General features: G+C 48.5%; 1 protein-coding gene across 8 annotated transcripts in view; it reads right to left on the bottom strand.

Annotated features, from left to right (window-relative positions):
* Window positions 1-619: 619 nt before the first annotated feature.
* Window positions 620-24,049, bottom strand: part of LOC106602449 (protein Jade-1) — a 65,851-nt gene continuing 42,421 nt past the window's right edge. For all 8 annotated transcript variants that reach the window (XM_045705232.1, XM_045705120.1, XM_045705172.1 and 5 more), the window contains 3 exons: window positions 24,007-24,049; window positions 22,265-22,382; window positions 620-1,788 (listed from right to left, as the gene is read on the bottom strand). The exon at window positions 24,007-24,049 is cut by the window's right edge and continues 491 nt beyond it. In XM_045705232.1, coding sequence (XP_045561188.1) covers window positions 1,244-1,788; window positions 22,265-22,382; window positions 24,007-24,049 — 706 coding nt within the window. In that variant the 3' untranslated portion in view covers window positions 620-1,243. The remainder of the gene's footprint in view (window positions 1,789-22,264; window positions 22,383-24,006) is intronic.

Here is a 24,049-nt window from a genome sequence, read left to right as displayed (position 1 = left end):
GCTCGCATTGATGTGCCATCCTGGATGAGTTGCGCCACTTGTGTGGGTTGTAGACTCCGTCTCATGCTACCACTAGAGTGAAAGCACCGCCAGCATTCAAAAGTGACCAAAACATCAGCCAGGAAGCATAGGAACTGAGAAGCGGTCTGTGGTCACCACCTGCAGAACCACTCCTTTATTGGGGGTGTCTTGCTAATTGTCTATAATTTCCACCTGTTGTCTATTCCATTTGCACAACAGCATGTGAAATTTATTGTCAATCAGTGTTGCTTCCTAAGTGGACAGTTTGATTTCACAGAAGTGTGATTGACTTGGAGTTACATTGTGTTTAAGTGTTCCCTTTATTTTTTGAGCAGTATATTAGACCTCTTGATTCACTGCTGGGAAGTACAGAAAGGATTTATTCTGACTCGTTGTGTAGTGTTTGGTTTCAGGTAAAATTTCCATTATTCATTTTCTACTAATCATTAATACTTGACCATTCTTCGATTGTGTGCCAGTGCTATAATGTGATTTCGAAACTACAAATTAAAGATGTGGCTTTATGCTTCAACATAAAACCAGTTGTCATGTGTGATTTTGAGGCTATTCGCCATGTCATAATACATTCACTGAAAAATAATCTTAACTTTTTTATTGATAACATAATTGAAAATATATACAACCTTAACAAATGATAATAAATAATATCAGTTGTGATTTGATTATAAAAAAGCCTCAGCTTCGGGCTAGCTTCGTTAGCTATGTGCATGTCATCAGGAGGCTAAAACCCCTTGGTGGATGATGTCAGAGCCATAGGCCCCGCCCCTCAGCTGGTGGGCGTGGCATCTCTTCAGACAGGCCTTCATGTCCAGCCCACTGGGCGGAGTTTCAGAGGAGTACCCATCGCTCTCCGTACGGAGTCGTGGCCTGCGCTGTGTGGAGTTCGATGGCTCCTCCTTTGGCCTCTCGCTCCTCTTGGGGATTCTGAACTTACCCCAGTTCTTAAGATGGCTACTGGCCGGCCAGCCGTTGTGTTTGGTTGTCATGGATACAGCGGTGTCTCTGGGGTCTGATTGGCTGTCTGTTCCGCTGAGCCTCACTTTCCTCTCCTTCACTTCAGTCACGTGATCGCTAACCCTGACCCTCGTTAACCTGACCCTAGCCTCAGTCACATTATGAACCTTGATCCTAGTTAACCTAACCCTAGCTTCACTCATTCTATTGGCTGGTTTAGCATCAGTCATATCACTGACCCTACTGGCTAGTTTCTCACCAGCCTTTGACCCCAGTCTGGTTTTGGCTTTGATTGGAGAGGTTTCCTTGAGTCCTCTCCTCCTCTCTGTTCCATGGTCCACCTCTCCTCTCCTCCTCCTCCTCCTCCTCTCTCCACCCTTCCCTGATCCTCCTCTCTTCTCCTCTTTCTCCTCTCTGTTTCCTGGTCCTCGGTCCTCTCCTCCGATCCCTGGTCCTCTCCTCTCTTCCTCCTGCTGCTCTTCTGCTGCTCAGGTTCTGGGGCCTCCTTCCTCAGGCTCCTACTACCCTCTATTCTGGGTCTGCTGCTCTCTCTACTTTCTGTCTTCAGTTTGCTGGAGTTGTTGTCTGTCTGTCCTCTGGAGTTGTTGTCCGTCTGTCCTCTGGAGTTGTTGTCCGTCTGTCCTCTGACGTGTCTACTGCCCCCGTCAGTCAGACTGTGTAGTAGATGCAGGCCTCCTCTCCGGTCTCTCCTCTGGGTCTTCAGACCGCTGTACCCCAACACCGCCACTGGAGCTGAAACCACACTGAGACGCGCGCTGTCGTTCAGACACCCTGATGAAGACAACACAGGGTTAATACAGGTTCAACTGGACACCGATCTGCCTAAAGAGGGAAATCTTCCACATGTAAACATCAGGAACATTAATATCCAACAAGGACACAGTAAACATCCCATGAATGATGCAACCCTTGGACCAATCAGTGTGATTTTAAAATGCTGCATCATTCACCCAAAACCGGGCTAAAGGTGTCTAAGATATTGCGTGGGTTAGCTAGACTCATATCCCTGAGTATGTGTGCCAAATTTCATCACCGAGTCAAACAGATCAAGAGATAAACATGTGCCCGTTACAGCGCCACCGTGTGGTCGATATGAATGTTTGCAACATGTGTTCCAATTAGGGCTGTCAAAGTTAACTCATTACATTTTCTATTTACACCTTTAATCACATCTCCATCAAGCGCACGGGTCCTCTCTAAGCGCACGGGGGCCCTCTCTAAGCGCGCGGGGGCCCTCTCTAAGCGCGCGGGGGCCCTCTCTAAGCGCGCGGGGGCCCTCTTTGAGCGCATGAGCCCTCTTTAAGCGCACGTGTTTCCGCATGGACCCTGCACTCAGTGAGAGCTGCAGTTATGTTGTGTTATTGTCTTTATTGTGGTGTGGCCAATCGCGCTATGCTAACCCAATCACACTATGCGCACAGCTTTGAGCAATTGTACAGAAGTACAGTAGCTAGCTAGCTATGCTAACGTCGGCATTGTAAGTATTTTGGTTAGCTGAATTATGTGTTATTAATTATGCTATGGCTGAATGCCTCTTGATATAACCAGTGATTGAGAATCAGAACATCCATCCCCATTGAGAATCAGAACACCCATCCCCATTGAGAATCAGAACACCCATCCCCATTGAGAATCAGAACACCCATCCCCATTGAGAATCAGAACACCCATCCCCATTGAGAATCAGAACACCCATCCCCATTGAGAATCAGAACACCCATCCCCATTGAGAATCAGAACACCCATCCCCATTGAGAATCAGAACACCCATCCCCATTGAGAATCAGAACACCCATCCCCATTGAGAATCAGAACACCCATCCCCATTGAGAATCAGAACACCCATCCCCATTGAGAATCAGAACACCCATCCCCATTGAGAATCAGAACACCCATCCCCATTGAGAATCAGAACACCCATCCCCATTGAGAATCAGAACACCCATCCCCATTGAGAATCAGAACACCCATCCCCATTGAGAATCAGAACACCCATCCCCATTGAGAATCAGAACACCCATCCCCATTGAGAATCAGAACACCCATCCCCATTGAGAATCAGAACACCCATCCCCATTGAGAATCAGAACACCCATCCCCATTGAGAATCAGAACACCCATCCCCATTATGATAATGTTTTTGTTGTCAGGTCAAAAGATTGTAATATCCTGTGTTTCACCAAGTCATGGCTGACATGAAAAATATCAAATCTAGCTGTTTTTCTATACGTCGGCAGGATAGAATGACAGCGTCGGGTAAGCTCTGTTTATGCTTGTCATTATGGGTTATTGTGTGTAGCTTGATGAGGGGGGAAAAACTATTTAATCCATTTTAGAATAAGACTGTAACGTAACAAAATGTGGAACAAGTCAGGTGTCTGAATACTTTCCGAATGCACTGTATAAGAAAGATTAGGAAACGTATTGCTTTTTTGACATGGATTTAACCCCATATTTTTTTTAACAATAAACAGTTATATGGATTTGGATCATTTTGCTATTTGATTTAGAATTTTAAAGACCCTTTGAAGCACCAATATTTCTTAATTTTTTTCTGTAAAATTATTTTTGGCCTTACTGCTGTTAGCCCATACAAACACATTGAATAACAGATTCACATGGATTATAGTCCCCGCCAAAATATCTAAAGGAAGTTTGTTCTGAAGTGTCTGTCCTATATCTGAGAGATAAGTATAAATATCAGGAAATTGCATTTAACCCCTTATTTTTGGCACTAAACAGTCTCCATATATACAGTACCAGTCAAAAGTTGAGACACCTACTCATTCAAGGGTTTTTCTTAATATTGTAGAATAGTGAAGACATCAAAACTATGAAATAACACATATGGAATAAATTAGTAACCAAAAAAGTGTCTAACAATTAAAAATATATTTCAGATTCTTCAAAGTAGCCACCCATTCTCTCAACCAGCTTCACCTAGAATGCTTTTCCAACAGTCTTGAAGGAGTTCCCACATATGCTGAGCACTTGTTGGCTTCTTTTCTTTCACTCTGCGGTCCAACTCATCCCTAAACAATCTCAATTGGGTTGAGGTCAGGGGATTGTGGAGGCCAGGTCATCTGATGCAGCACTCCATCACTCTCCTTCTTGGTCAAATAGCCCTTACACAGCCTGGAGGTGTGTTGGGTCATTGTCCTGTTGAAAAACAAATGATAGTCCCACTAAGGGCAAACCAGATGGGATGGCGTATCGCTGCAGAATGCTGTGGTAGCCATGCTGGTTGTGTCATCAGCAAATCACCCTCACACCACCTCCTCCATGCTTCACGGTGGGAACCACACATGCAGAGATCATCCGTTCACCTACTCTGCATTTCACAAAGACACGGTGGTTGGAACTAAAAATCTGAAATTTGGACTCATCTGACCAATGGACAGATTTCCAACGGTCTAATGTCCATTGCTCGTGTTTCTTGGCCCAAGCAAGTCTCTTCTTATTGGTGTCCTTTAGTAGTGGTTTCTTTGCAGCAATTTGACCATGAAGTCGTGATTAACGCAGTCACCTCTGAACAGTTGATGTTGAGATGTGTCTGTTACTTGAACTCTGAAGCATTTATTTGGGCTGCAATCTGAGGTTCAATTAACTCTAATGAACTTTTCTGTGGCTGTCCTCATGAGAGCCAGTTTAATTCAGACAAGTCTTTAGAGGCCTGAGGGCAAAGCAACTGACATGTACATGCTCATGAGAGTCTCAGCTTTCCACAGAGGGGTCATATTAATGTGTAGCCCAAACTGTTGGGACGCTGCAGACAGAAGTTGGCAGATCGGCTGTGGCGAGTCACAAGATGCTTGTGGGGGTCAGAGAACACCATCGTGAGAGTCTCATCTTTCCATAGAGGGGTCATAATAATTTTGTAGGCCAAACCGTCCTGAAGCTACAGACGATTTTTGTGAGAAGAACGAAGACTGACAAACACAGCTCTAGCTCTGTCACCTTTCACCGCGATGCGGAAGTGCGACATCGGCAGATGCGGTGGATTGAGACTCATCCAAACCAGATCTCTACACTGATGGTCATCATTATTATTATTATTATTATGTTTACCCCCCATTTTCATGATATCCAACTCCCCTACGGACTCGGGAGAGGCAAAGGTCGAGAGCCGTGCGTCCTCCGAAACACGATATTGCAAAGTCGCACTGCTTCTTGACACTCTGCTCTCTTAACCCGGAATCCAGCCGCACCAATGTGTCGGAGGAAACACCGTACAACTGGCGACCGTGTCAGCGTGCACTGCACCCGGCTCGTCACAGGAGCCCAAACTGTTGGGACGCTGCAGACAGGGAAAGGCCAGCTGGCCTCTCCCTGACCCAGTCTGTAATATACTCAGAGCATGACCAGCTGGCCTCTCCCTGACCCAGTCTGTAACACACTCAGAGCATGACCAGCTGGCCTCTCCCTGACCCAGTCTGTAACACACTCAGAGCATGACCAGCTGGCCTTGCCCTGACCCAGTCTGTAATATACTCAGAGCATGACCAGCTGGCCTCTCCCTGACCCAGTCTGTAACACACTCAGAGCATGACCAGCTGGCCTCTCCCTGACCCAGTCTGTAACACACTCAGAGCATGACCAGCTGGCCTTGCCCTGACCCAGTCTGTAATATACTCAGAGCATGACCAGCTGGCCTCTCCCTGACCCAGTCTGTAATATACTCAGAGCATGACCAGCTGGCCTCTCCCTGACCCAGTCTGTAATATACTCAGAGCATGCCCAGCTGGCCTCTCCTTGACCCAGTCTGTAATATACTCAGAGCATGACCAGCTGGCCTCTCCCTGACCCAGTCTGTAATATACTCAGAGCATGACCAGCTGGCCTCTCCCTGACCCAGTCTGTAACACACTCAGAGCATGACCAGCTGGCCTCTCCCTGACCCAGTCTGTAATATACTCAGAGCATGCCCAGCTGGCCTCTCCCTGACCCAGTCTGTAATATACTCAGAGCATGACCAGCTGGCCTGTCCCAGTCTGTAACACACTCAGAGCATGACCAGCTGGCCTCTCCCTGACCCAGTCTGTAATATCTACGTTTCAAGCAGACCACCATAGTCCCTGTGCCCAATAACGCCAAGGTAACCTGCCTAAATGACTATCGCTCCGTAGTACTCACATCTGTAGCCATGAAGTGCTTTGAAAGGCTGGTCATGGCTCACATCAACACCATCATCCCAGACACACCCACATATGCCACATTCTCTATTCACTCCACACTGCCCTTTCACACCTGGACAAAAGGAACACCTGTGTGAGAATGCTGTTCATTGACTACAGCTCAGCACCATAGTGCCCTCAAAGCTCATCACTAAGCTAAGGATCCTGGGACTAAACACCTCCCTCTGCAACTGGATCCTGGACTTCCTGACGGGACGCCCCCAGGTGGTGAGGGTAGGTAGCAACACATCTGCCATGCTGATCCTCAACACGGGGCCCCTCAGGGGTGTGTGCTCAGTCCCCTCCTGTACTCCCTGTTCACCCACGACTGCATGGCCAGGCACGACTCCAACACCATCATTAAGTTTGCCGACGACACAACAGGGGTAGGCCTGATCACCGACAACGACGAGACAGCCTATAGGGAGGAGGTCAGATACATGGCAGTGTGGCGCCAGGACAACAACCTGTCCCTCAATGTGAGCAAGACTGAGGAGATGATCGTGGACTAAAAGAAGAGGACCGAGCACGCCCCCCATTCACATCGACGGGGCTGCAGTGGAGCAGGTTGAGAGCTTCAAGTTCCTCAGTGTCCACATCACTGAGGACGGATCATGGTCCATACACACCAACACAGTCATGAAGAGGGGACGACAAAGCCAATTCCCCCTCAGGATGCTGATAAGATTTGGCATGGGTCCTCAGATCCTCAAAAGGTTCTACAGCTGCACCATTGAGAGCATCCTGACTGGTTGCATCACCACTTGTTACGGCAGCTGCTTGGCCTCCGACCGCAAGACACTACAGAGGGTAGTGCGTACGGCCCAGTACATCACTGGGTCCAAGCTTCCTGCCATCCAGGACCTCTACACCAGGCTGTGTCAGAGGAAGGCCCTAAAAATTGTCAGACTCCAGCCACCCCAGTCATAGACTGTTCTCTCCGCTACCGCATGGAAAGCGGTACCGGGGGGCCAAGTCTGGGACCAAACGGCTCCTTAACAGCTTCTACCCCCAAGCCATCAGACTGCTGAACAGTTCATCAAATGGCTACCTGGGGTATTTGCATTGATCCCGTTTTTTCACTGACTTTCTTGCACTGGCTCTATGTACACTGACAGGACTCTACCCACACACACACACACACACACACACACACTCTCTAGCACACACACACTCTCTAGCGCACACTCTCTAGCACACACACTCTAGCACACACACTCACACTCACACTCTCCAGCACACACACACTCACACTCTCCAGCACACACACACTCACACTCTCCAGCACACACACACTCACACTCTCCAGCACACACACACTCACACACTCCAGCACACATACAGTCACACTCTCCAGCACACACACAGTCACACTCTCCAGCACACACACAGTCACACTCTCCAGCACACACACTCTCCAGCACACACACTCTCCAGCACACACACTCACACTCTCCAGCACACACACTCACACTCTCCAGCACACACACTCACACTCTCCAGCACACACACTCACACTCTCCAGCACACACACTCACACTCTCCAGCACACACACTCACACTCTCCAGCACACACACTCACACTCTCCAGCACACACACTCACACTCTCCAGCACACACACTCACACTCTCCAGCACACACACTCATACTCTCCAGCACACACACTCACACTCTCCAGCACACACACTCACACTCTCCAGCACACACACTCACACTCTCCAGCACACACACTCACACACTCACACTCTCCAGCACACACACACACACACACTCCAGCACACACACACACACACTCCAGCACACACACACACACACACACACACTCCAGCACACTCTTTACATTTACTGCTGCTACTCTCTGTTTATTATCTATGGATAGTCCCTTCACCCCTACCTACATTATATTACCTCAACTACCAACACTGCTGCTACTCTCTGTTTATTATCTATGGATGGTCACTTTACCCCTACCTACATTATATTACCTCAACTACCAACACTGCTGCTACTCTGTTTATTATCTATGGATGGTCACTTTACCCCTACCTACATTATATTACCTCAGCTACCACAACACTACTGTACACTACCTGTTTATTATCTATGGATGGTTACTTTACCCCACCTACATTATATTACCTCAACTACCAACACTGCTGCTACTCTCTGTTTATTATCTATGGATGGTCACTTTACCCCTACCTACATTATATTACCTCAACTACCAACACTGCTGCTACTCTCTGTTTATTATCTATGGATAGTCCCTTCACCCCTACCTACATTATATTACCTCAACTACCTCGTACCGCCAAGCACATTGTCTCTGTCCTGGTCCTCCTGGTACATAGTAACACTATAAAATAACAGAGGCTGTCTTTTTTATTTTATTTTTACATTTTATTGGCTAATTCTCTTATTTAGCATAGCTAGCTAGTTAGCATTTCACGGTCAAGTCTACACTCGGCGCATGTGATAAATAAAATTTGATTTGAGCAAAAGATGACAATTCTAGTAGTAGCAGCTTGTGATTAATTGACGTTGAAGTAGCCTAGGGTAAATCTAATAGCTGTATTACATGAACCCGGCCAAACGGAGCCATCTGGGGAGAAGGGCTTCGGTCAAGGAGGTCATCAACAACCTGATGGTCTCTGACAGAGTTTCTCTGTGGAGATGGGAGAACCTTCCAGAAGGACAACCATCTCTGCAGCACTCCACCAGTCAGGCCTTTATGGTAGAGTGGCCAGACGGAAGCCACTCCTCAGTAAAAGGCACATGACAGCCCGCTTGGAGTTTGCCAAAAGGCACTTAAAGGACTCTGACTATTAGAAACAAGATTCTCTGGTCTGATGAAACCAAGACTGAACTCTTTGGCCTGAATGCCAAGTGTCACATCTGTAGGAAACCTGGCACCATCCCTACGGTGAAGCATGTTGGTGGCACCATCCCTACGGTGAAGCATGGTGGTGGCAGCATCATGCTGTGGGGATGTTTTTCAGTGGCAGGGACTGGGAGACTAGTCAGGGAAAGATGAACGGAGCAAAGAACAGAGATCCTTGATGAAAACCTGCTCCAGAGAGAAGGTTCACCTACCAACGGGACAACAACCCTAAGCACACAGCCAAGACCACACAGGAGTGGCTTCAGGACAAGGCTCTGAATGTCCTAGTGTGGCCCAGCCAGAGCCTGAACATCTCTGGAGAGACCTGAAAATAGCTGTGCAGCGACGCTCCCCATCCAACAGAGCTTAGGCAGAGAAGATGCCGTAATCGCTGCCAAAGGTGCTTCAAAGTAAAGAGTCTGAATATGTATATAACTTATGTAAATGTGAACATTTTTATTTATTTTTTTATAAATTAGTAACAATTTTGCTTAGACATTGAGGTATTGTATGTTGTTAAGGGAGGGAAAAAACGATTTAATCAATTTTAGAAAAAAGCTGTAACGTAACAAAATGTGGAAAAAGTCAAGGGGTCTGAATACTTTCTGAAGACACTGTGTTCATAGAGCTAGTTACCTTTCCCCCGAGGTCATTCCTTCAAATCAGAAAGTGGGAGAACGCCCATTTAGAATGCCTAAAGCTTTAACCTGTTAGGGCTAGGGGGCAGTATTGAAACGGCTGGATAAAAAACATACCCGATTTAATCTGGTTACCACTCCTACCCAGTAACTAGAATATGCATATACTTATTACATATGGATAGAAAATACCCTAAAGTTTCTAAAACTGTTTGAATGGTGTCTGTGAGTATAACAGAACTCAAATGGCAGGTCAAAACCAGAGAGAGCCTTTTTGAAATCGGACAGTGTGGTTAGATTAACGAGAGTCTTGTCTTTAAATGGCTGTAAAATAGTCATATGTTTGAGAAATTGAAGTAATAGGATTTTTAAGGTTTTGAAAATCGCGCCACAGGCTGGCAGTGGCTGTTACGTAGCTAGCCCATAGAGGTTAACAGTGAGTGAGTGAGTTTGATCGAGTGTCCCATTTTCAGAACATTGATAGACTACTAGCCTACTTAAACATTGGAAGCATTCTGTTTCTGTCCCAGCATTACGACCAAGAATACGACTTTTCCAAATTGCATCCTTTGTTCGTACCCCCCAGGGCAATTTAACTAATTCCAGAGTCTGCTCCAAAACACCGCCGGCGAACATGTATTCGGAGTGGACTTCCAGTCCGACTCAGGAGGCGTGCACACCATCCACCGCTTCCGAGTACATTACTCGCTAATGTTCAGTCTCTGGTCAATAAAGTAGACGAGCTCAGGGCGAGGATCTCCTTCCAAAGACATCAGGGATTGTAACATACTCTATTTCACAGAAACATGGCTCTCTTGGGATATACTGTCCCCGTCCATTCAGCCACCTGGGTTCTCAGTACATTGTGCAGACAGGAATAAAGAACTCTCCAGGAAGAAGGCAGAGGTGTGTTTCATGATTAACTACTCATGGTGTGATTGTCGTAATGTATAGGAACTCAAGTCCTTTTGTTCACCCGACCTAGAATCCCTCACAATCAAATGCCGACCGTATTACCTCCCAAGAGAATTCTCTTCGGTTATTGTCACAGCCGTGTATATTCCCCCCTCAAGCCGATACCACAGCGGCCCTCAAGGAACTACACTGGACTTTATGCAAACTGGAAACCACATATCCTGAGAATGCATTTATTGTAGCTGGGGATTTTAACAAAGCAAATTTAGGAAAACGCTACCGAAGTTCTATCAACACATTGACTGTAGTACTCACTCTGGTAAAACATTGGACCACTGCTACTCAACTTCTTGAAATGCCAACAAGGCCCTGCCCCGCCTCCCCTTCAGCAAATCTGATCACGACTCCATTTTGCTCCTCCCTTCCTATAGGCAGAAACTCAAACAGGAAGTACCCGTGCTAAGGTTTATTCAACGCTGGTCTGACCAATCGGAATCCATGCTTCAAGATTGTTTTGATCACGCGGACTGGGATATGTTCCGGGTAGCCTCTGAGAATAATATGGACAAATATACGGATACGGTGACAGTTTATCAGGAAGTGTATAGGAGTTGTTGTTCCCACTGTGACTATTTAAACCCAAACCAGAAACCGTGCATAGATGACAGCATTCACACAAAACTGAAAGCGTGAACCACCGCATTTTAACCATGACAGGGAATATGGCCCGAATACAAACAGTGTAGTTATTCCCTCGTAAAAGCAATTAAAGTGGAGTCGCAATTCAACCTCTCAGACACAAGACGTATGTGGCAGGGTCTATAGACAACAACAGACTACAAAGGGAAAACCAGCCAGGTCGCGGACTAAGACGTCTTGCTTCCGGACAAGCTAAACACCTCCTTTGCCCACTTTCGAGAATGACACAGTGCCACCGACGTGGCCCGCTACCAAGGACTGTGGGCTCTCCTCCTCCGTGGCTGATGTGAGTAAGACGTTTAAGCGCGTTACCCTCGCAGACCTGCCGGCCCAGACGGCATCCCTAACCGCATCCTCAGAGGATGCGCAGACCAGCTGGTTGGAGTATTTACGGACATATTAAATCACTCCCAGCCCAGTCTGCTATCTCCACTTACTTCAAGATGTTCACCATTGTTCCTGTACCCATGAAATGCTTTGAGAGGCTAGTTAAGGATCATGTCACCTCAACTGACCCACTTCAATTTGCTTACCGCCTCGATAGATCCACAGACGATGCAATCACCATTGCACTGCACACTGCCCTATCCCATCTGGACAAGAAGAATACCTATATAAGAATGCTGTTCATTGAATACAGCTCATCCTTCAACACTATAGTACCTTGCAAGCTCATCATGTACCTCGGGGCCCTGGGTTTCAACCCCGCCCTGTGCAACTGGGTCCTGGACTTCCTGACGGACCGCCCCCAGGAGGTGAAGGTAGGAAACAACATCTCCACTCCGCTGATCCTCAAGACAGGGGCCCCACAAGGGTGCGTACTCAGCCCACTCCTGTACTCCCTGTTCACCCATGACTACCAAGCACGGCAGCTCCAACTCAGTCATCAAGTCTGCAGACGACAGTAGTAGGCCTGATTACCAACAAGGATGACATAGTCTACAGGGAGGAGGAGAGGGCCCTGGGAGAGTGGTGCCAGGAAAATAACCTCAAAACAAAAAGGAGATGATCGTGGACTTCAGGAAACAGCAGAGGGAACAGCCCCCTATCCACATCGACGGGACCGCAGTGGAGAAGGTGGAAAGCTTCAAGTTCCTCGACGTACACTTCACTGACGATCTGAAATGGTCCACCCACACAGACAGTGTGGTGAAGAAGGAGCAACAGCGTCTCCTCAACCTCAGGAGGCTGAAGAAATGTGGCTTGGTCCTAAAACCATCAAACTTTTACAGATGCAGAATGGAGAGCATCCTGTCGGGCCGTATCACCGCCTGGTACGGCAACTGGGTCCCTCCAGGACAACAACCACCCGAGCCACTGCCTGTTCACCCCGCTACCATCCAGAAGGAGAGGTCAGTACAGGTGAATCAAAGCTGGGACCGAGAGACTGTTAAACAGCTTCTATCTCCAGGCCATCAGACTGGTAAACAGCTTCTATCTCCAGGCCATCAGACTGTTAAACAGCTTCTATCTCCAGGCCATCAGACTGGTAAACAGCTTCTATCTCCAGGCCATCAGACTGGTAAACAGCTTCTATCTCCAGGCCATCAGACTGGTAAACAGCTTCTATCTCCAGGCCATCAGACTGGTAAACAGCTTCTATCTCCAGGCCATCAGACTGGTAAACAGCTTCTATCTCCAGGCCATCAGACTGGTAAACAGCTTCTATCTCCAGGCCATCAGACTGGTAAACAGCCATCACTAGCCGGCTACCACCTGGTTACTCAGCCCTGCACCTTACAGGCTGATGCCCCATATACATAGACATGGAATCACTGGTCACTTTAACAATGTTTAAATAACGTTTACATACTGCTTTAGTCAATGCCACTCTGATGTTGCTCAATCTAATAATTATACATTTCTTAATTCCATTCCTTTACTTTTAGGTGTGAATTGTTGTGAATTGTTTTTAGATACTACGGCACTGCACTGTTGGACACTACGGCACTGCACTGCTAGACACTACGGCACTGCACTGCTAGACACTACTGCACTGCACTGCTAGACACTACTGCACTGCTAGACACTACTGCACTGCTAGACACTACTGCACTGCTAGACACTACTGCACTGCTAGACACTACTGCACTGCTAGACACTACTGCACTGCTAGACACTACTGCACTGCTAGACACTACTGCACTGCTAGACACTACTGCACTGCTAGACACTACTGCACTGTTAGACACTACTGCACTGCTAGACACTACTGCACTGCTAGACACTACTGCACTGCTAGACACTACTGCACTGCTACACACTACTGCACTGCTAGACACTACTGCACTGCACTGCTAGACACTACTGCACTGCACTGCTAGACACTACTGCACTGCACTGCTAGACACTACTGCACTGCACTGCTAGACACTACTGCACTGCTAGACACTACTGCACTGCTAGACACTACTGCACTGCTAGACACTACTGCACTGCTAGACACTACTGCACTGCACTGCTAGACACTACTGCACTGCACTGCAGACACTACTGCACTGCACTGCTAGACACTACTGCACTGCACTGCTAGACACTACTGCACTGCACTGCTAGACACTACTGCACTGCACTGCAGACACTACACTGCACTGCTAGACACTACTGCACTGCACTGCTAGACACTACTGCACTGCACTGCTAGACACTACTGCACTGCACTGCTAGACACTACTGCACTGCACTGCTAGACACTACTGCACTGCACTGCTAGACACTACTGCACTGCACTGCTAGACACTACTGCACTGCACTGCTAGACACTACTGCACTGCACTGCTAGACACTACTGCACTGCACTGCTAGACACTACTGCACTGCACTGCTAGACACTACTGCACTGCACTGCTAGACACTACTGCACTGCACTGCTAGACACTACTGCACTGCACTGCTAGACACTACTGCACTGCACTGCTAGACACTACTGCACTGCACTGCTAGACACTACTGCACTGCACTGCTAGACACTACTGCACTGCACTGTTAGACACTACTGCACTGCACTGTTAGACACTACTGCACTGCACTGCTAGACACTACTGCACTGCACTGCTAGACACTACTGCACTGCTAGACACTACTGCACTGCTAGACACTACTGCACTGCTAGACACTACTGCACTGCTAGACACTACTGCACTGCTAGACACTACTGCACTGCTAGACACTACTGCACTGCTAGACACTACTGCACTGCTAGACACTACTGCACTGTTAGACACTACTGCACTGTTAGACACTACTGCACTGTTAGACACTACTGCACTGCACTGTTAGACACTACTGCACTGCTAGACACTACTGCACTGTTAGACACTACTGCACTGTTGGACACTACTGCACTGTTGGACACTACTGCACTGTTGGACACTACTGCACTGCTGGACACTACTGCACTGCTGGACACTACTGCACTGTTAGACACTACTGCACTGCTAGACACTACTGCACTGTTAGACACTACTGCACTGCACTGTTAGATACTACTGCACTGTTAGACACTACTGCACTGTTAGACACTACTGCACTGCACTGTTAGACACTACTGCACTGCACTGTTAGACACTACTGCACTGTTAGACACTACTGCACTGCTAGACACTACTGCACTGCTAGACACTACTGCACTGCTAGACACTACTGCACTGCTAGACACTACTGCACTGCTAGACACTACTGCACTGCACTGCTAGACACTACTGCACTGCACTGTTAGATACTACTGCACTGTTAGACACTACTGCACTGTTAGACACTACTGCACTGCTAGACACTACTGCACTGCTAGACACTACTGCACTGCTAGACACTACTGCACTGCACTGTTAGACACTACTGCACTGTTAGACACTACTGCACTGCTAGACACTACTGCACTGTTAGACACTACTGCACTGCACTGCTAGACACTACTGCACTGCACTGCTAGACACTACTGCACTGTTAGACACTACTGCACTGTTAGACACTACTGCACTGTTAGACACTACTGCACTGTTAGACACTACTGCACTGCACTGCTAGACACTACTGCACTGCACTGCTAGACACTACTGCACTGTTAGACACTACTGCACTGCTAGACACTACTGCACTGTTGGACACTACTGCACTGCACTGCTAGACACTACTGCACTGTTAGACACTACTGCACTGCACTGCTAGACACTACTGCACTGTTAGACACTACTGCACTGTTAGACACTACTGCACTGTTAGACACTACTGCACTGCTAGACACTACTGCACTGCTAGACACTACTGCACTGCTAGACACTACTGCACTGCTAGACACTACTGCACTGTTAGACACTACTGCACTGCACTGCTAGACACTACTGCACTGCTAGACACTACTGCACTGTTAGACACTACTGCACTGCACTGTTAGACACTACTGCACTGCACTGCTAGACACTACTGCACTGCTAGACACTACTGCACTGCTAGACACTACTGCACTGCTAGACACTACTGCACTGCTAGACACTACTGCACTGCTAGACACTACTGCACTGTTAGACACTACTGCACTGTTAGACACTACTGCACTGTTAGACACTACTGCACTGCACTGCTAGACACTACTGCACTGTTAGACACTACTGCACTGCTAGACACTACTGCACTGTTGGACACTACTGCACTGCACTGCTAGACACTACTGCACTGTTAGACACTACTGCACTGCACTGCTAGACACTACTGCACTGTTAGACACTACTGCACTGCTAGACACTACTGCACTGCTAGACACTACTGCACTGCTAGACACTACTGCACTGCTAGACACTACTGCACTGCTAGACACTACTGCACTGCTAGACACTACTGCACTGTTAGACACTACTGCACTGCACTGCTAGACACTACTGCACTGCTAGACACTACTGCACTGTTAGACACTACTGCACTGCACTGTTAGACACTACTGCACTGCACTGCTAGACACTACTGCACTGCTAGACACTACTGCACTGCACTGCTAGACACTACTGCACTGTTAGACACTACTGCACTGCACTGCTAGACACTACTGCACTGTTAGACACTACTGCACTGTTAGACACTACTGCACTGCTAGACACTACTGCACTGCTAGACACTACTGCACTGCTGGACACTACTGCACTGCTGGACACTACTGCACTGCTAGACACTACTGCACTGCTAGACACTACTGCACTGCTAGACACTACTGCACTGCTAGACACTACTGCACTGCTAGACACTACTGCACTGCTAGACACTACTGCACTGTTAGACACTACTGCACTGCACTGCTAGACACTACTGCACTGCTAGACACTACTGCACTGCTAGACACTACTGCACTGTTAGACACTACTGCACTGCACTGTTAGACACTACTGCACTGTTAGACACTACTGCACTGCTAGACACTACTGCACTGTTAGACACTACTGCACTGCTAGACACTACTGCACTGCTAGACACTACTGCACTGCTAGACACTACTGCACTGCTAGACACTACTGCACTGCTAGACACTACTGCACTGTTAGACACTACTGCACTGTTAGACACTACTGCACTGTTAGACACTACTGCACTGTTAGACACTACTGCACTGTTAGACACTACTGCACTGTTAGACACTACTGCACTGTTAGACACTACTGCACTGCACTGCTAGACACTACTGCACTGCTAGACACTACTGCACTGCTAGACACTACTGCACTGTTGGACACTACTGCACTGCTAGACACTACTGCACTGCTAGACACTACTGCACTGTTAGACACTACTGCACTGCACTGTTAGACACTACTGCACTGCTAGACACTACTGCACTGTTGGACACTACTGCACTGTTAGACACTACTGCACTGCTAGACACTACTGCACTGCTGGACACTACTGCACTGCTGGACACTACTGCACTGCTAGACACTACTGCACTGCTAGACACTACTGCACTGCTAGACACTACTGCACTGCTAGACACTACTGCACTGCTAGACACTACTGCACTGCACTGCTAGACACTACTGCACTGCACTGCTAGACACTACTGCACTGCTAGACACTACTGCACTGCTAGACACTACTGCACTGTTAGACACTACTGCACTGCACTGTTAGACACTACTGCACTGTTAGACACTACTGCACTGCTAGACACTACTGCACTGTTAGACACTACTGCACTGCTAGACACTACTGCACTGCTAGACACTACTGCACTGCTAGACACTACTGCACTGTTAGACACTACTGCACTGCACTGCTAGACACTACTGCACTGCACTGCTAGACACTACTGCACTGCTAGACACTACTGCACTGCTAGACACTACTGCACTGCTAGACACTACTGCACTGTTGGACACTACTGCACTGTTAGACACTACTGCACTGTTGGACACTACTGCACTGTTAGACACTACTGCACTGTTAGACACTACTGCACTGCACTGTTAGACACTACTGCACTGCACTGCTAGACACTACTGCACTGCACTGTTAGACACTACTGCACTGCACTGCTAGACACTACTGCACTGCACTGCTAGACACTACTGCACTGCTAGACACTACTGCACTGCTAGACACTACTGCACTGTTGGACACTACTGCACTGTTAGACACTACTGCACTGCACTGTTAGACACTACTGCACTGCTAGACACTACTGCACTGTTAGACACTACTGCACTGTTAGACACTACTGCACTGTTAGACACTACTGCACTGTTAGACACTACTGCACTGCTAGACACTACTGCACTGCTAGACACTACTGCACTGCTAGACACTACTGCACTGCTAGACACTACTGCACTGCTAGACACTACTGCACTGCTAGACACTACTGCACTGCTAGACACTACTGCACTGCTAGACACTACTGCACTGTTAGACACTACTGCACTGCTAGACACTACTGCACTGCTAGACACTACTGCACTGCACTGTTAGACACTACTGCACTGTTAGACACTACTGCACTGTTAGACACTACTGCACTGCTAGACACTACTGCACTGCTAGACACTACTGCACTGTTAGACACTACTGCACTGCTAGACACTACTGCACTGCTAGACACTACTGCACTGCTAGACACTACTGCACTGCTAGACACTACTGCACTGTTAGACACTACTGCACTGCTAGACACTACTGCACTGCTAGACACTACTGCACTGCTAGACACTACTGCACTGCTAGACACTACTGCACTGCTGGACACTACTGCACTGTTGGACACTACTGCACTGTTAGACACTACTGCACTGCACTGTTAGATACTACTGCACTGCTAGACACTACTGCACTGTTGGACACTACTGCACTGCACTGTTAGACACTACTGCACTGCACTGCTAGACACTACTGCACTGCTAGACACTACTGCACTGTTAGACACTACTGCACTGCTAGACACTACTGCACTGCACTGTTAGACACTACTGCACTGTTAGACACTACTGCACTGTTAGACACTACTGCACTGTTAGACACTACTGCACTGCTAGACACTACTGCACTGCTAGACACTACTGCACTGCTAGACACTACTGCACTGTTGGACACTACTGCACTGCTAGACACTACTGCACTGCTAGACACTACTGCACTGCTAGACACTACTGCACTGCTAGACACTACTGCACTGCTAGACACTACTGCACTGCTAGACACTACTGCACTGCTAGACACTACTGCACTGCACTGCTAGACACTACTGCACTGCTGGACACTACTGCACTGCACTGCTAGACACTACTGCACTGCTAGACACTACTGCACTGTTAGACACTACTGCACTGTTAGACACTACTGCACTGTTAGACACTACTGCACTGCTAGACACTACTGCACTGTTAGACACTACTGCACTGCACTGCTAGACACTACTGCACTGCTAGACACTACTGCACTGCTAGACACTACTGCACTGCTAGACACTACTGCACTGCACTGTTAGACACTACTGCACTGTTAGACACTACTGCACTGCTAGACACTACTGCACTGCTAGACACTACTGCACTGCACTGCTAGACACTACTGCACTGCACTGCTAGACACTACTGCACTGCACTGTTAGATACTGTTAGTAGTATTGTTAGATACTACTGCACTGTTGGCTCTGGGAATACAAGTATTCCACTCCACCCGCATTAACATCTGCTAAACATGTGCATGTGACCAATAACATTTGATTAGTGACAATACGAATCTCCTAGACTAATTTATACCCGTATCTGCCAGACCAAGCCAACGAGAATGTTTATTGGTGAATAACAGACTAGTACCATATTATTTTAGGTACTAGTCTGGAAACCAGAGAAGTTCAGACACAATGGGAGATTTACATTATTAATATTAGCTATGTATTATTTTATTATAACGTCTATCCATCAAATAACACTAATCCGTCCCTAACGTACCAGTCTAACCCTAACTAACCCTCACCACGACGTACCAGTCTGACCCTAACTAACCCTCACCACGATGTACCAGAGGAACCCCAACTAACCCTCACCACGACGTGCCAGTCTAGCCCTCACCACGACGTGCCAGTCTAACCCTCACCACGACGTACCAGTCTAGCCCTCACCACGACGTACCAGTCTAGCCCTCACCACGACGTACCAGCCTAACCACGACTACCAGCCTAACCCTCACCACGACGTACCAGTCTAGCCCAACTAGCCCTCACCACGACGAACCAGTCTAGCCCTCACCACGACGTACCAGCCTAACCCTCACCACGACTACCAGCCTAACCCTAACCACGACTACCAGCCTAACCCTAACCACGACTACCAGCCTAACCCTAACCACGACTACCAGCCTAACCCTCACCACTACTACCAGCCTAACCCTCACCACGACTACCAGCCTAACCCTCACCACGACTACCAGCCTAACCCTAACCACGACTACCAGCCTAACCACGACTACCAGCCTAACCACGACTACCAGCCTAACCACGACTACCAGCCTAACCACGACTACCAGCCTAACCACGACTACCAGCCTAACCCTAACCACGACTACCAGCCTAACCCTAACCACGACTACCAGCCTAACCCTCACCACGACTACCAGCCTAACCCTCACCACGACTACCAGCCTAACCCTCACCACGACTACCAGCCTAACCCTAACCACGACTACCAGCCTAACCCTAACCACGACTACCAGCCTAACCCTAACCACGACTACCAGCCTAACCCTAACCACGACTACCAGCCTAACCCTCACCACTACTACCAGCCTAACCCTAACCACGACTACCAGCCTAACCCTAACCACGACTACCAGCCTAACCCTAACCACGACTACCAGCCTAACCCTCACCACGACTACCAGCCTAACCCTAACCACGACTACCAGCCTAACCCTAACCACGACTACCAGCCTAACCCTAACCACGACTACCAGCCTAACCCTCACCACGACTACCAGCCTAACCCTAACCACGACTACCAGCCTAACCCTAACCACGACTACCAGCCTAACCCTAACCACGACTACCAGCCTAACCCTAACCACGACGTACCAGTCTAACCCTCACCACGACTACCAGTCTAGCCCTCACCACGACGTACCAGTCTAGCCCTCACCACGACGTACCAGCCTAACCCTCACCACGACTACCAGCCTAACCCTAACCACGACTACCAGCCTAACCCTAACCACGACTACCAGCCTAACCCTAACCACGACTACCAGCCTAACCCTCACCACGACTACCAGCCTAACCCTCACCACGACTACCAGCCTAACCCTCACCACGACTACCAGCCTAACCCTCACCACGACTACCAGCCTAACCCTCACCACGACTACCAGCCTAACCACGACTACCAGCCTAACCCTCACCACGACTACCAGCCTAACCCTCACCACGACTACCAGCCTAACCCTAACCACGACTACCAGCCTAACCCTAACCACGACTACCAGCCTAATCCTAACCACGACTACCAGCCTAACCCTCACCACGACTACCAGCCTAATCCTAACCACGACTACCAGCCTAACCCTAACCACGACTACCAGCCTAACCCTAACCACGACTACCAGCCTAACCCTAACCACGACTACCAGCCTAACCCTCACCACGACTACCAGCCTAACCCTCACCACGACTACCAGCCTAACCCTCACCACGACTACCAGCCTAACCCTCACCACGACTACCAGCCTAACCCTCACCACGACTACCAGCCTAACCCTCACCACGACTACCAGCCTAACCCTAACCACGACTACCAGCCTAACCCTAACCACGACTACCAGCCTAACCCTCACCACGACTACCAGCCTAATCCTAACCACGACTACCAGCCTAACCCTAACCACGACTACCAGCCTAACCCTAACCACGACTACCAGCCTAACCCTAACCACGACTACCAGCCTAACCCTCACCACGACTACCAGCCTAACCCTAACCACGACTACCAGCATAACCCTAACCACGACTACCAGCCTAACCCTCACCACGACTACCAGCCTAATCCTAACCATGACTACCAGCCTAATCCTAACCACGACTACCAGCCTAACCCTAACCACGACTACCAGCCTAACCCTCACCACGACTACCAGCCTAATCCTAACCACGACTACCAGCCTAATCCTAACCACGACTACCAGCCTAATCCTAACCACGACTACCAGCCTAACCCTCACCATGACGTACCAGTCTAGCCCAACTAGCCCTCACCACGACGAACCAGTCTAGCCCTCACCACGACGTACCAGCCTAACCCTCACCACGACTACCAGCCTAACCCTCACCACGACTACCAGCCTAATCCTAACCACGACTACCAGCCTAACCACGACTACCAGCCTAACCCTAACCACGACTACCAGCCTAACCCTCACCACGACTACCAGCCTAACCCTCACCACGACTACCAGCCTAACCCTAACCATGACGTACCGTTGATGATCTCATGGTCCAGCAGCTCGGCCTGATGAGTGAAGATCTGTTCCTGGATCCTCCACAGAGTCCTCTTTATCTTCTCCCTCCGAGACACCATGTAGGTCAGGTTACGCACCTGGTGACACACAGAACCAGGTGACACGCAGAACCAGGTGGCACGCAGAACCAGGTGGCACGAACTTTACAGACTCAAACCTCCCACACATAATCCCCACCACATAAACCCCTCCCATACATAATCCCCACCATATAAACCCCTCCCATACATAATCCCCACCCATATAAACCCCACCCATATAAACCCCACCCATATAAACCCCACCCATACATAATCCCCTCCCATACATAATCCCCTCCCATACATAAACCCCTCCCATACATAAACCCCTCCCATACATAAACCCCACCCATACATAAACCCCACCCATAAACCCCACCCATAATCCCCTCCCATATAATCCCCTCCCATATAATTCCCACCCATATAATCCCTCCCATATAATCCCCTCCCATATAATTCCCCTCCCATATAATCCCACCCATATAATCCCACCCATATAATCCCACCCATATAATCCCATTTTATCTCATCTTGTCATAAACAACTAAAACATGTGTAGGGTGACAATCACGTCCTCCGTCTCTCGCTGAGCGTCTCCAGCTGCTGTCAGTCTAGTAGAGTAGTACTGTCAGTCAGTCAGTCAGTCTAGTAGAGTAGTACAGTCAGTCAGTCAGTCTAGTAGAGTAGTACAGTCAGTCAGTCTAGTAGAGTAGTACAGTCAGTCAGTCAGTCAGTCAGTCTAGTAGAGTAGTACAGTCAGTCAGTCTAGTAGAGTAGTACTGTCAGTCAGTCAGTCTAGTAGAGTAGTACAGTCAGTCAGTCAGTCTAGTAGAGTAGTACAGTCAGTCAGTCAGTCTAGTAGAGTAGTACAGTCAGTCAGTCAGTCTAGTAGAGTAGTACAGTCAGTCAGTCAGTCAGTCAGTCTAGTAGAGTAGTACAGTCAGTCAGTCAGTCAGTCTAGTAGAGTAGTACAGTCAGTCAGTCAGTCTAGTAGAGTAGTACAGTCAGTCAGTCAGTCAGTCTAGTAGAGTAGTACAGTCAGTCAGTCAGTCTAGTAGAGTAGTACAGTCAGTCAGTCAGTCTAGTAGAGTAGTACAGTCAGTCAGTCAGTCAGTCAGTCTAGTAGAGTAGTACAGTCAGTCAGTCAGTCAGTCTAGTAGAGTAGTACTGTCAGTCAGTCAGTCAGTCTAGTAGAGTAGTACAGTCAGTCAGTCTAGTAGAGTAGTACAGTCAGTCAGTCTAGTAGAGTAGTACTGTCAGTCAGTCAGTCTAGTAGAGTAGTACTGTCAGTCAGTCAGTCAGTCTAGTAGAGTAGTACAGTCAGTCAGTCTAGTAGAGTAGTACAGTCAGTCAGTCTAGTAGAGTAGTACAGTCAGTCAGTCTAGTAGAGTAGTACAGTCAGTCAGTCTAGTAGAGTAGTACAGTCAGTCAGTCAGTCAGTCTAGTAGAGTAGTACAGTCAGTCAGTCAGTCTAGTAGAGTAGTACAGTCAGTCAGTCAGTCTAGTAGAGTAGTACTGTCAGTCAGTCAGTCTAGTAGAGTAGTACTGTCAGTCAGTCAGTCTAGTAGAGAAGCCATCGCCGGCTGCCTGGGCGTGGCTGGCCTGGGAGGCGTGGCCTGTGAACATGTGGCACCCTGACCCCTCCCCCAGGGCAACAGGAAGAGGAAGTAGAACCTACCCTCTCCAGATCCTGGCGGAGGTGAGTGAACAGCTGTAAGCGG

Source organism: Salmo salar, chromosome ssa01 (genome assembly GCF_905237065.1).
Source record: "Salmo salar chromosome ssa01, Ssal_v3.1, whole genome shotgun sequence".
Classification (NCBI taxonomy): domain Eukaryota; kingdom Metazoa; phylum Chordata; class Actinopteri; order Salmoniformes; family Salmonidae; genus Salmo; species Salmo salar.
The sequence above is the reverse complement of the archived record's forward strand: the minus strand, read 5'-3'. Positions and strand labels throughout refer to the sequence as shown.